General features: G+C 38.3%; 1 protein-coding gene across 4 annotated transcripts in view; it reads right to left on the bottom strand.

Annotated features, from left to right (window-relative positions):
- CNTLN (centlein) overlaps positions 1–15479 on the bottom strand; it is a 331221-nt gene that overhangs the window by 247292 nt on the left and 68450 nt on the right. For all 4 annotated transcript variants that reach the window (XM_060199608.1, XM_016193668.2, XM_060199607.1 and 1 more), the window contains exon 3: positions 6686–6770. In XM_060199608.1, coding sequence (XP_060055591.1) covers positions 6686–6770 — 85 coding nt within the window. The remainder of the gene's footprint in view (positions 1–6685; positions 6771–15479) is intronic.

The following is a 15479-nucleotide window of genomic DNA, read 5'->3' as shown; positions in this document are numbered from 1 at the left end:
AAAACAGTTGAGACCCCCAAGGAAAATACCGATTATCTTGAGACAATTAGAGAACTGAAAGCTGAAATAGCTGTAATGAAGAAAGAAGCTGAGGCAAGGGAAAGCAGACTAACAGAAGCAGAAAACAGAATTAGTCAGACAGAGGATGAGTTAGAGAAAACTAAGAAAGAGGTGAAAGAGCTTAAAAAGAGATTGAGAGACACTGAAAACAACAACAGAGACATATGGGATGATCTCAAAAGAAGTAACATTCGTATAATTGGCCTGCCAGAGGAAGAAAGAGAGGAAGGGGAAGCAAACATCCTAGAGGAAATAATACAAGAAAATTTCCCAGACCTGAATAACAGAAAGGATATCAAGGTGCAAGAGGCCCAGAGAGTACCAAACAGAATCAACCCAGACCTGAAAACACCAAGACACATCATAGTCACAATGAGAAGAAGTAAGGATAAAGAAAGGATCCTAAAGGCTGCAAGAGAGAAACAAAAAGTCACATACAGGGGAAAACCCATAAGACTCTCTGCAGATTTTTCAACTCAAACTCTAAAAGCCAGAAGGGAGTGGCAAGATATCTATCGAGCTCTGAATGAAAAAGGGTTTCAACCAAGGATTATATATCCTGCTAGACTTTCATTCAAGCTAGATGGAGGGATCAAAACCTTCTTAGACAAACAACAGTTAAAGGAGGCAACTATCACCAAGCCGGCCCTGAAAGAGGTACTAAAAGACCTCTTATAAACAAGAACATCACTATAATATTTGTAATATATCAGAGTAAACAAATTGTTTTTTAGAACAATGGCACTACAATACATTAAATCCATAATATCAATAAATGTCAATGGCTTAAACTCACCCATCAAAAGGCACAGGGTGGGGGGATGGATCAGAAAACATAACCCAACCATATGCTGCTTGCAAGAATCCCATCTGTCACAACAAGATAAACACAGACTTAAAGTGAAAGGATGGAAAACTATCATACAGGCTAACGGTCCACAAAAAAGGGCAGGAACAGCCATTCTCATCTCAGACATGATAGATTTTAAATTAAATAAAGTAATAAAAGATAGGCAAGGACATTACATAATGATTAGAGGATCAATCAGCCAAGAAGACTTAACAATTATTAACATCTATGCACCCAACGAGGGACTATCTAAATACATTAAACACCTATTGAAAGAATTTCAAAAATACATCAATAGTAATACAATAATAGTGGGAGACTTCAATACCCCACTCTCACACTTAGACAGATCAACAAAGCAGAGAACCAATAAAGATAGAAGAGAATTGAATGAAGAGATTGACAGACTAGACCTCTTGGACATTTTCAGACTCCTCCACCCCAAAAAACTGGAATACACCTTCTTTTCAAATCCACACAACACATACTCAAGGATAGACCACATGTTAGGCCACAAAGACAGCATCAATAAATTCAAGAGCATTGAAATCATCCCAAGTATCTTCTCAGACCACAGTGGAGTAAAACTAACTTTTAACAACAAACGGAAAATTATTAAAAGACATAGAATTTGGAAACTAAACAACATGCTCCTTAAGAACCACTGGGTCAGACACTCACTCAAACAGGAAATTCAAATGTTCCTGGAAACTAATGAAAATGAAGACACAACCTATCAAAATATTTGGGACACAGCTAAAGCAGTAATGAGAGGGAAACTTATAGCTATACAATCACATATTAAACACCAAGAAGAAGCCCAAATGAACGAACTTACTACACACCTCAAGGACTTAGAGGAAGAGGAACAAAGGAACCCTAAAGCAACCAGAAGGACAGAAATCACTAAAGTTAGAGCAGAAATAAACAACATCGAAAATAAAAGAACCATACAAAAGATCAATGAAGCCAAATGTTGGTTCTTTGAAAGATTAAACAAAATTGACAAACCCCTAGCCAGACTCACCAAACAAAAAAGAGAGAAGACTCAAATTAATAGAATTGTAAACGATACAGGAGATATCACAACTGACACCACAGAAATCCAGAGAATTCTGCGAAACTTCTATAAAGAACTATATGCCACCAAGCTAGAGAATCTGGAAGAAATGGAACAATTCCTAGAAACCTATGCACTTCCAAAACTGAACCAAGAAGAACTACAAAATCTAAATGCACCAATCACAGACAAAGAAATTGAAACCGTTATTAAGAATCTCCCCAACAACAAAAGTCCTGGACCAGATGGCTTCACAAACGAATTCTACAAAACTTTCAGGAAACAGTTAATACCCATACTTCTTAAGCTATTCCATAAGATTGAAGAAACAGGAATACTCCCTTCCACCTTCTATGAAGCCAACATCACCCTGATACCAAAAGCTGATAGGGACAGAACAAAAAAGGAAAACTACAGACCAATATCTCTGATGAACACAGATGCCAAAATATTAAACAAGATCTTGGCCAACCGGATACAGCAACACATCAAAAAGATTGTTCATCATGACCAAGTGGGATTCATCCCAGGAATGCAAGGCTGGTTCAACATCCGTAAATCAATCAATGTCATTCATCACATCAATAAAAGCAAAGCCAAAAACCACATGATTATCTCAATAGATGCAGAGAAAGCCTTTGATAAAATCCAACACCCATTCATGCTCAAAACTCTACAAAAAATGGGAATAAATGGGAAATTCCTCAAGATAGTGGAGTCTATATATAGCAAACCTACAGCCAACATCATACTCAATGGAGAGAAGCTGAAAGCATTCCCCCTCAGATCAGGGACTAGACAGGGCTGCCCACTGTCACCGTTACTCTTCAACATAGTATTGGAAGTTCTTGCCATAGCAATCAGGCAAGAGAAAGAAATCAAAGGGATACAGATTGGAAGGGAAGAAGTCAAGCTCTCACTATTTGCAGATGATATGATAGTATACATAGAAAGACCTAAAGAATCCAGTAGAAAACTACTGGAAGTTGTTAGGCAATATAGCAAGGTATCAGGCTACAAAATCAATGTACAAAAATCAGTGGCATTTCTTTATGCAAACACTAAATCTGAAGAAGAAGACATCCAGAAATCACTCCCATTTACTGTTTCAGCAAAATCAATCAAATACCTAGGAATAAAGTTGACCAAAGAAGTGAAAGACTTGTATGCTGAAAACTATGAGTCGCTACTCAAGGAGATAGAAACTGATACCAAGAAATGGAAAGATATCCCATGCTCATGGATTGGAAGAATAAATATCATCAAAATGAACATTCTCCCCAGAGCCATATACAAATTCAATGCAATACCCATCAAAGTTCCACCAAGCTTCTTTAAGAGAATAGAACAAACACTACAATCATTTATCTGGAACCTGAAAACACCTAGAATTGCCAAAACCATCCTAAGGAAAAGAAACAGAAATGGAGGCATCACACTCCCAGACCTTAAACTATATTATAAAGCCATCATCATCAAAACAGCATGGTACTGGAACAAAAATAGGCACACAGACCAGTGGAACAGAATTGAAAGCCCAGAAGTAAATCCCAACACCTATGGGCATCTAATCTTTGATAAGGGGGCCCAAAGGATTAAATGGAAGAAGGAGGCTCTCTTCAATAAATGGTGCTGGGAAAACTGGGTTGAAACATGCAGAAGAATGAAATTGAACCACTTTATCTCACCAGAAACAAAAATCAATTCCAAATGGATCAAAGACCTAGATGTCAGACCAGAAACAATCAAATACTTAGAGGAAAACATTGGTAAAACACTTTCCCATCTACACCTCAAGGATATCTTTGATGAATCAAACCCAATTGCAAGGAAGACCAAAGCAGAAACAAACCAATGGGACTACATCAAATTGAAAAGCTTCTGCACATCCAAAGAAACTATTAAACAAACAGAGAGACCCCTCACAGAATGGGAGAAGATCTTCACATGCCAGACATCAGACAAGAAACTAATCACCAAAATATATAAAGAGCTCAGCAAACTTAGCCGCAAAAAAGCAAATGACCCCATCCAAAAATGGGCAGAGGAAATGAACAAAACATTCACCACAGAGGAGATCCAAAAGGCTAACAAACATATGAAAAACTGCTCTAGGTCACTGATTGTCAGAGAAATGCAAATTAAGACAACACTAAGATACCACCTCACTCCTGTAAGAATGGCATACATCAAAAAGGACAGCAGCAACAAATGCTGGAGAGGATGTGGGGACAGAGGAACCCTTTTACATTGCTGGTGGGAATGTAAATTGGTACAGCCTCTGTGGAGAGCAGTCTGGAAAACTCTCAGAAGGCTAGACATGGACCTTCCATATGACCCAATAATTCCTCTCCTGGGGTTATACCCCAAGGACTCCATAACACCCAACCAAAAAGAGGTGTGTACTCCTATGTTCATAGCAGCACAATTCATAATAGCTAAAACCTGGAAGCAACCCAGGTGCCCAACAACAGATGAGTGGCTGAGAAAGCTGTGGTATATATACACAATGGAATACTATGCAGCTATCAAGAACAATGAACTCACCTTCTCTGACCCATCTTGGACGGAGCTAGAAGGAATTATGTTAAGTGGACTAAGTCAGAAAGTTAAAGATGAGTATGGGATGATCCCACTCATCAACAGAAGCTGACTTAGAAGATCTGAAAGGGAAACTAAAAGCAGGACCTGATCAAATTGTAAGTAGGGCACCAAAGTAAAAACCCAGTGGTGAGGGGTAGACATGTAGCTTCCTGGGCCAGTGGGGGGTGGGAATGGGCGGGAGGGATGGGTCACGGTCCTTTGGTGATGGGAATGGTGTTTATGTACACTCCTAGCAAAATGTAGACATATAAATCAGTAGTTAATTAATATGAGAGGGGGAAATCAATTGTATGTCTCAAAGGTTCTCAAAAGACAAACTGAATCTTTTTAATAGATAGGCAACGTATTTGATATGCGGACTCTCTCAAAAGCCTAGACCAAGTAGATTAGAAGCTTCCAATAGCACAGCTATATACAAGATACTGGGTACTGTACAGCAAACCATAACAAAGGGACTTTTCAAAGTTAACCCAATTAACAAATAATGTGATGATAATATTAACTATTGATTGTCTTTTTGAAGCCTAAGACAGCAGGAACCTCACATCTTCACTATAGAGCCCCTACTTCCCCCAGTCCTGGCACCCATGGATAGGGCTCACTTTCCCGTATGCTTCTCCCAATCCATACCAAATAATATTGCATCCGTCGATCACAACCTAACCAAAGCAACGATTGCCATCTCAACATGCTTCACCTCAGAGTGTATCCAGAGACTTCACGTGTGGAATGACAACCCTTCAGCTTCATTACTCGGGTGAGACCTTTCCTTTTATAGTACACTCTAATTTCATCTCAGGTAGTTCACTTTCTAACAAAGTCCCATAACCTAGACATACACCAGTTTCTGTGAGAGAGAGCGTATGCGCACACGTATCCATAAACTACTGCAAAATATATACCTGAAAGCAGGATTACACTAGAGTTTGCAGTGAGTACCTCCCCAACACTTCCTCTCCACTATTCCAATCTTGGGATCCATGTTTGCTCAACAAATTGTTTGGCTTTGTATGTTAACTCTCTTTTCAATCACCAGGTTCCAGATGCCACCAGGATGCTGGCTAGGCTTCCCTGGATTGAAGACCCCACCAATGTGTCCTGGAGCTCAGCTTCCCCAGAGACACACCTTACTAGGGAAAGAGAGAGGCAGACTGGGAGTATGGACCGACCAGTCAACGCCCATGTTCAGCGGGGAAGCAATTACAGAAGCCAGACCCTCTACCTTCTGCAACCCTCAACGACCCTGGGTCCATGCTCCCAGAGGGCTAGAGAATGGGAAGGCTATCATGGGAGAGGGTGGGTTATGGGGATTGGGTGGTGGGAATTGTGTGGAGTTGTACCCCTCCTACCTTATGCTTTTGTTCACTAATCCTTTCTTAAATTAAAAATTTAAATAAAAAAAAAAATAAATTAAAAAAAAAAAAGTTATAGGTCACTTACCTCTTAAAGAACAATTGAGGATAAAATGAACTTAAATATTATATCATGATATATATATATATCCATTATAATAAATTTATTTCAGCTTTACTGTTAGGCTGTCTTGAGAAAGGTTGCTGCAAGACATAACTACATAGGATCCTGCAGTGCTATTAAACTGATTATATGTTTACTATTGTTTTTATATGTAATTATATAATACATTAATCTTGAAAAGATCAAATAAAAGTTTTCCAAGTATTGAATCTTTTCTACAAATAAAATTATCATTTGCAATTCTCAAAAGTAAATGATAATAGAAAAAAAGTTTAAGGGTGGGGGTATAGCATAATGGTTATGCAGAGACTTTCATGCCTGAGACTCTCAAGTCCCAGGTTCAATCCCCCATACCACCATAAACCAGAGCTGACTAGTGCTCTGGTTAAAAAAAAAAAAAAGAAAAGAAAAAAAGTTTGACAAAAGCAGTGATTAACTGGTAGATACTTCCATAAAACAATAATAAAATCTTAAGACTTTAATGTATCAGTAATTCAGTCTATTACTTTAGTAAAAACAGGCTACAAACAAAGCACAATAATGAATAATATGGTTTTAGTAATTTCAAAATACTGATTTGGCATAACCTAGAGCAAATCTAAGTAATATCTTATGTTCTCTGATACAACACCAACCTGTTCCAATTCTTGTATTTTAGCATCCTTCACTTGTAGAATTTCTAAAACTTTTCTGTCTTTAGCTTCAGATTTCTGTTTTTCTCTAGAAATAAGATTTATAAAAAGTTTATTAGTCACAATTGGTAATTACTCCTTTAATTTTTCACATTCTGATAATATCACTTTTAAATGTAGAAAATTAGATTATCTAAGGTGATTGCCCTCTCACAATTAATCAGAAACCATATGGCAAGTGACAATTTAAAGCTGCTGACAGCATAGTCAACTTCATATTTAAAGAACAGCCCAGTTTCTAGATATAAGCACATTATAAAAGATACTTAAAGCATATTTATTAATCTTGATTACAAGAAACACTTTGTTATCAATTTAAAATTAAAACAAATAGATATGTTCTCTTTCACACAGGAAAATTAATATTTTATTGTTTTATTTTAAAATAAATAATTGAAAAAAAACTTGGGCCAAGGAATTAACACATACCTCATATGCTTAATGTCCAATCTTAACATTGTATTTAAAAAGAAAAAAAGAGGGTGGAGTGGCAAAATAGCTCACCTGAATAGTGCACCATTTTGTCATGTGCATGACCCAGGTTCAAATCTAGCTACCACCATATTAAAGGAAGCATCAATGTCATAGTTTATCTCAGTCCCTCAGAAAAACTCAGCCTGGAACACTGAAGCAGAGAGATGACACCGTAAAAGTAAAAAAGAGAGGGGGGGAGAAAAGGCTAAAAAATATTTTATAATAAGTAAAAATCTTCAAGAAAAAAAATAGTTAATTAACAAACAGGGCGAGGGTGGTGGGCTCAGTTAAGCATGCCCAATAACATACTCAAGGACCTGGGTTCAAGCTCAGCTCCTCACCTGCAGAGAGGAAGCTTCAAGAGCAAGTTGTGAAGCACATCCACAGGTGTCTCCCTCTATCTCTCCCTCTTCTCTCAATTCCATTTGTCTTTGGAAGGAAGGAAGGAAGGAAGGAAGGAAGGAAGGAAGGAAGGAAGGAAGGAAGGGGAGGGGAGGGGAGGGGAGGGGAGGGGAGGGGAGGGGAGGGGAGGGGAGGGGAGGGGAGGAAGAAAGGAAAAGACAGAAAGAGAGAGAGGAAGGAAAGGAGGGAGGGAGGGAGGGAGGGAGAGTAGGGGAGGAAGAAAGGAAAAGACAGAAAGAAAGCAAGAAAGCAAGAAAGCAAGAAAGCAAGAAAGAAAGAAAGAAAGAAAGAGAAGGGGGAGGAAGAAAGGAAGGAAGGAAGGAAGGAAGGAAAGAAGCGAGCAGTGGATTCCTAATATAGGCACAAAGCTTCAGACAACTCTTGTGGCAAAAAAAAAAAAAAAAAGTATCTAAAAATTATTTAGAAACTTGAAAATAAAATTTGTAATTAGAAAATCATTCATCTCAGGGGAATGATTTCAGACTTGTATCTACGTGATACCACTATGAAGCAGCCTCCCTAACCTGACTTTTCTTTTGTCATTTTTATTAGTGGTTAAACAATGTTTTACAAAATATAGAATATCTTGAATGTAATTTTACACTCTCACATAAGTCACCAAACTCTCCACCAATATTCTGTATCTTATTTTTTCCTTTTATATCTAGAGAGAAAAACAGAGGAAAGAAGGAAAAAGGCAAGAGAGTGGAGGATCCCAGAGCACCATATCACTCCCATCCATACAACTCCCTGGGTGCTGTACATGGTACTTTTACATGATGCTAGGGCCTCAGGCATACAACTCTACCACTAAACTACAATCCCCAGCTCATAAAATAAATTTTAATATAATCACCAACTCAAGAATTAAATGGAATAAACTAAAAAAGAAAGAGACAGAATTAGTGGAATAAAGGCCAGGAGTCTGGACTCACCAGAACAATGCACAAGAAAATGACATCAAAAATTTACAAACACTGAAATCAGATAAGAAGTTAAAAAAAAAAAAGAAAGAAAGAAAGAAAGAACACCTGGAACTTCACAGCACAACCTCAGCTGTTTGAGGACCAGGTGAGCACAAATGTGCAAAGTGGCGGGGGCAAATATTATAGGGCAGTGGTTCAAATTCCAAGAGATGAACATAGGAGTACACACCTCTTTTTGGTTGGGTGTTATAGAGTCCTTGGGGTATAGCCCCAGAGTAGGAATTAACTGGATCATATGGAAGGTCCATGTCTAGCCTTCTGAGAGTTTTCCAGACTGCTCTCCACAGAGGCTGTACCAGTTTACATTCCCACCAGCAATGCAAGAGGGTTCCTCTGTCCCCACAGCCTCTCCAGCATTTGTTGCTGCTGTCCTTTTTGATGTATGCCATTCTTACAGGAGTGAGGTGGTATCTCAATGTTGTCTTAATTTGCATTTCTCTGACAATCAGTGAGCTAGAGCAATTTTTCATATGTTTGTTAGCCTTTTGTATCTCCTCTGAGGTGAATGTTTTGTTCATATCCTCTGCCCATTTTTGGATGGGGTCATTTGCTTTTTTGGTGCTAAGTTTGCTGAGCTCTTTATCTATTTTGGTGGTTAGTTTCTTGTCTGATGTATGGCATGGGAAGTTCTTCTCCCATTCTGTGAGGGGTCTCTTTGTTTGTTTAATAGTTTCTTTGGATGTGCAGAAGCTTTTCAATTTGATGTGGTCCGACTGGTTTGTTTCTGCTTTAGTCTTCCTTGCAATTGGGTTGGTTTCATCAAAGATGTGCTTGAAATGTAGGTGGGAAAGTATTTTACCAATGTTTTCCTCTAAGTATTTGATTGTTTCTGGTCTAACATCCAGGTCTTTGATCTATTTGGAGTTGATTTTTGTTTCTGGCGAGATAAAGTGGTTCAATTTCATTTTTCTGCATGTTTCAACCCAGTTTTCCCAGCACCATTTATTGAAGAAAGCCTCCTTCTTCAATTTAATGCTTTGGACCCCCTTATTAAAGATTAGATGTCCATAGGTGTGGGGATTTATTTCTGGGCTTTCAATTCTGTTCCACTGGTCTGTGTGCCTATTTTTGTTCCAGTACCATGCTGTTTTGATGATGACGGCTTTATAATATAGTTTAAGGTCTGGGAGTGTGATCCCTCCGTTGCTGTTTCTTTTCCTCAAGATGGTTTTGGCAATTCTAGGTGTTTTTGGGTTCCAGATAATGATTGTAGTGTTTGTTCTATTCTCTTAAAGAAGCTTGGTGGAACTTTGATGGATATTGCATTAAATTTGTATATGGCTCTGGAGAGAATATTCATTTTGATGATATTTATTCTTCCAATCCATGAGCATGGGATATCTTTCCATTTCTTGGTATCAGTTTCTATTTCCTTGAGTAGCCACTCATAGTTTTCAGTATACAAGTCTTTCACTTCTTTGGTCAACTTTATTCCTAGGTATTTGATTGATTTTGCTGAAACAATAAATGGGAGTGATTTCTGGATGTCTTCTTCTTCAGATTTAGTGTTTGCATAAAGAAATGCCACTGATTTTTGTACATTGATTTTGTAGCCTGACACCTTGCTCTATTGCCTAATAACTTCCAGTAGTTTTCTGGATTCCTTAGGTTTTTCTATGTATACTATCATGTCATCTGCAAATAGTGACAGCTTGACTTCTTCCCTTCTAATCTGTATTCCTTTGATTTCTTTCTCTTGCCTGATTGCTATGGCAAGAACTTCCAATACTATGATGAAGAGTAATGGTGACAGTGGACAGCTCTGTCTAGTCCCTGATCTGAGGGGGAATGCAGCTTCTGTGCATTGAGTATGATGTTGGCTGTAGGTTTGCTACATATGGATTCCACTATCTTGAGGAATTTCCCATCTATTCCCATTTTTTGTAGAGTTTTGAGCATGAATGGGTGTTGGATTTTATCAAAGGCTTTCTCTGCATCTACTGAGATAATCATGTGGTTTTTGGCTTTGTTTTAATGACATGGTGAATGACATTGACTGACTTACGGATGTTGAACCAGCCTTGCATTTCTGGGATGAATCCCACTTGGTCGTGATGAACAATCTTTTTGATGTGCTGCTGTATCCGGTTGGCCAAGACCTTATTTAATATTTTGTCATCTATGTTCATCAGAGATATTGGTCTGTAGTTTTCCTTTTTTGTTGTGTCCCTATCTGCTTTTGATATCAGGGTGATGTTGGCTTGATAGAAGGTGGAAGGGAGTATTCCTGTTTCTTCAATCTTATGGAAAAGCTTAAAAAGTATGGGCACTGTTTCCTGAAAGTTTGTAGAATTCATTTGTGAAGCCATCTGGTCCAGGACTTTTGTTGTTGGGGAGATTCTTAATAATGGTTTCAATTTCTTTGTCTGTGATTGGTGCATTTAGGTTTTGTAGTTCTTCTTGGTTCAGTTTTGGAAGGGCATATGTTTCTAGGAATTGTTCCATTTCTTCCAGATTCTCTAGCTTGGTGGCATATAGTTCTTCATAGAAGTTTTGCATGATTTTCTGGATTTCTGTGGTGTGAGTTGTGATATATCCTCCATCGTTTACAATTCTATTAATTTGAGTCTTCTCTCTTTTTTATTTGGTGAGTCTGGCTAGGGGTTTGTCAATATTGTTTAATCTTTCAAAGAACCAACATTTGGCTTTATTGATCTTTTGTATGTTCATAGCAGCACAATTCATAATAGCTAAAACCTGGAAGCAACCCAGGTGCCCAACAACAGATGAGTGGCTGAGAAAGCTGTGGTATATATACACAATGGAATACTATACAGCTATCAAGAACAGTGAACCCACCTTCTCTGACCCATCTTGGACAGAGCTAGAAGGAATTATGTTAAGTGAGCTAAGTCAGAAAGATAAAAATGAGTATGGGATGATCCCACTCATCAACGGAAGTTGAGAAAGAAGATCTGAAAGGGAAACTAAAAGCAGGATCTGACTAAATTGAAAGTAGGGCACCAAAGTAAAAACCCTGTGGTGAGGGGTAGATATGCAGCTTCCTGGGATGGTGGGGGGTGGGGTAGGTGGGTGGGAAGGGACACAGTCTTTTGGTGGTGGGAATGGTGTTTGTGTACACTCGTAGTAAAGTGTAGTCATATAAATCAATAGTTAATTATTATGAGAGGGGGGAAATTAATTGTATGTGTCGAAGTTTTTAAAACACAGACTGAGTCTTTTTAATATATAGGCTGTGTATTTGATATGCGAACTCTCTCAAAAGCCTAGACCAAGTAGATCAGAAGCAACCAGTGGCAAAGCTATTTACAAGATACTGGGTACTATACAGCAAACCCTAACAAAAGGACTTTTCAAAGTTAACCCAATTACCAACTAATGTGATGATAACATTAACTATCGATTGTCTTTTGGAACCCTAAGACAGCAGGAACCTCACATCTCCACTATAGAGCCTATATTTCCCCCAGTCCTGCAACCTTAGGATAGGGCCCACTTTCCCGCATGCCTCTCCCAATGCATATCAAATAATATTGTATCTGCCGATCGCAACCTAATCAACACAACAATTGCCACCTCAACATGCTTCACCTCAGACTGTGTCTGAGACTTCACATGTGGAATGACAACCCTTCAGCTTCATTACTCGGGTGAGACCTTTCCTTTCATAGTATTCTCTAATGCCATCCCAGGTGATTCACTTTCTAACAAAGTCCCAAAACCTATATATAGACCAGGTTCTGTGAGAGAGAGCATATGTTCACACGTATCCATAAACTAGTGCAAAATATATACCTGAAAGCAAAAGTACACTAGTGAAGAAATGTAGGTTTCTCAGATAGAGTACAAAATTTGCATGAACTCTGAGGTTTTATAACTGGCACCACATCCGCTGCAGCACAACATGCTCTGGTGTCTCTCTCTCTCTCTCTCTCTACTGTCTCTCATAAAATAAATAAATACATAAATAAGTGAATAAATATATTTTTTTTAATTTGATTTAATTTTATTTATTTATTCCCTTTTGTTGCCCTTGTTGTTTTATTGTTGTAGTTATTATTGTTGTTGTTGTTGTTGTTGTTGGATAGGACAGAGAGAAATGGAGAGAGGAGGGGAAGACAGACAGGAGAGAAAGATAGACACCTGCAGACCTGCTTCACCGCCTGTGAAGCGACTCCCCTGCAGGTGGGGAGCTGGGGTTCGAACCGGGATCCTTATGCCGGTCCTTGTGCTTTGCGCCACCTGCGCTTAACCCGCTGCACTACAGCCCGACTCCCGTGAATAAATATTTTAAGAGAAAGAAATACAGACTTCACTGGGAAACTCAAGCATACAAATAAAGAATTCCAAAAACAACTAATAATGGAATGAATGATAAAATAGTTTTAGGAGATACTAAGGATGCTTTAGAATTAATTTTTTTTCAGACTGAAAGAAAAACTACATGAATAAATTTTTATAGAACTAACCCATCATACATTAAATGAATATGAACACTGATTCAATGTTCCTATGGTAGACACAATCTGGGAAAATAGAAATACTGTATCTAGCAAAACAAACCAGGTGGGCCAGCAAAATAGCTCATCAGGATAGCACACCTGCATGAAATTAATGTACAAATGCAACATCTCCCACTCTGGACAAAGCTTTATAGTGTTCGTGGCATCTTTCCTGCTCTGTCTATTTCTCCCTCTGTTTGAAAAAAAAATCATCCAACAGAGATGAAGCACTAACAGAAACCAAAAAATAAAAATAAAATGAATTAAGGGATTGCTAGTTCACAGACACTGAAAATAAATGATAAACTGGTGAAAGCATAGTATTTCAGTAACTTATAAATATAAGAACAAAAAACTAGGATGACATAGAAAGGAAGGTATACCTAATCTTGAAGATCTATTGAGTAAAAGAAACATTACTGGTATTTGATACAGCATAAGGATCCTAGTTTGAGCGCCCGACTCCCAGGGTGGCGGGGGGGCTGCTTCACAAACAGTGAAGCAGGTCTGCAGGTATCTTTCTCTCCCTCCTCTGTCTTCCCATCCTCTCTCCATTTCTCTCTGTCCTATCCAACAACAACAACATCAATACCAACCACAACAATGATAAAACAACAAGGACAACAAAAGGGGAAAAAAGCCTCCAGAAGCTATGGATTTGTGGTGCAGTCACCGAGTCTGTGCAATAATCCTGGAGGCAAAAAAAAAAAAAAAAAAAATACTGGGTCTTAAGCAGAGAACAGAATCTTGGAGTGAAGAATAGAAACAGGGATAGCAGTTGGGAGGTAACTGCCAATACCACAGGTATAAAATAAAGATGAACAGGACAATATAGGTAGGTGTGGTGATGTTAAATGATAAAAATCACTTATGTTTTGCAGGTAATGTTTAACAGCATTTTTAATACATTACATATTGGAATTTAAAAATGAGAAATCATGGGGCCAGGCGGTAGAGCAGCGGGTTAAGCGTACCAGGCGCAAAGTGCAAGGACCGGCATAATGATCCCAGTTCAAGCCCCCTGTCCCCCACCTGTAGGGGGGTCACTTCACAAGTGAAGCAGGTCTGCAGGTGTTTATCTGTCTCTCCCCCTCTCTGTCTTCCCCTCCTCGATTTCTCTCTGTCCTATCCAACAATGACAGCAATAACAACAATAATAATAACAACAACAATAAATAATAAGGGCAACAAAAGGGGAAAAATAGCCTCCAGTAGCAGTGGATTGTAGTGCAGGCACAAAGCCCCAGAAATAACCCTGGAGGCCAAAAAAAAAAAAAGAGAGAAGTCATGAACATTCCCAAGCCTTCTGAAGAACTGGAAGGATGAAGTAGACATTATCTGAGACCTATAAGAATGAGAAACACTAAGATGTGGGATTTGAAGAACTTAACCTTGAGACATCAGGTCTAGGATTGGGTAGTTGGATAAATAAATCTATAATCAGTAAAGAAGTCAAGTTCGAATGTATAAATTTATGAGTTACTCAAATAAATTTAAGATCATAAGAATATGTGGGGTTACCTAAAAAAATAAATAAATTTAAATAGAGTAGTCTGGAAATTGAGTCCTGGGGCACTCAAAACATTTACAGATTAATAAGAAAAGAACCAAAAATATATTTTATAATAAGAGAAATAAGTCATATAAAGGAAGAATTAAGAAAACAAGTTGGGGGTCAGGCAGTAGTGCAGGGGGTTAAGCGCACGCGGCGCAAAGTCACCTGCAGGGTGGTCGCTTCACAGGCGGTGTAGCAGGTCTGCAGGTGTCTATCTTTCTCTCCCTCTCTGTCTTCCCTTCCTCTTTCAATTTCTTACTGTCCTATCCAACAACAACAACAGCAATAGCAATGATAGCAATAATGACAACAACAAGAGCAACAAGGACAACAGAATAGGAAAAAGAAAAAGGCCTCCAGGAGCAGTGGAATCTCAGTGCAGGCACAGAGCCTTAGCAATAACCCTGAATGCAAAAAAAAAAAAAAAAGCTACATGATAATATGTATAGAACAGAATCAAGTGTGTCAGTTGAAATAAACATGTTTTTGAAAGACCAATGACTGAAGGCTGACTAAGGAATTTAGCTACTTTGATGTTGCTAGTGAATCTGACAGAGAGCTGGTTTGGGTAATGATGACTACAAACACCCAAATGGACAGAGAACAATAGAAAATTTAAGAAAATAAAATTAAGTTCAGAGAAAATGTTTCTATAAAAAGAAACAAAGAAATATAACAGTAGTTGGAGGGAAATGGAAGATAAAAAATTAGCATGGAAGATAAAATAAGATGATTACAGACATATGGGAAAAAATACTGATGAGGTTAAAAATAAAAGGGGAATTTTAGAATCACACTGTTCTGCATTTGAGACTCTTATGTACACATAATCTGATGGAATTACTTGGAAGTATAAG

This window comes from Erinaceus europaeus, chromosome 10, assembly GCF_950295315.1.
Source record: "Erinaceus europaeus chromosome 10, mEriEur2.1, whole genome shotgun sequence".
NCBI lineage: Eukaryota > Metazoa > Chordata > Mammalia > Eulipotyphla > Erinaceidae > Erinaceus > Erinaceus europaeus.
This window is presented reverse-complemented; position numbering and strand designations above follow the sequence as displayed.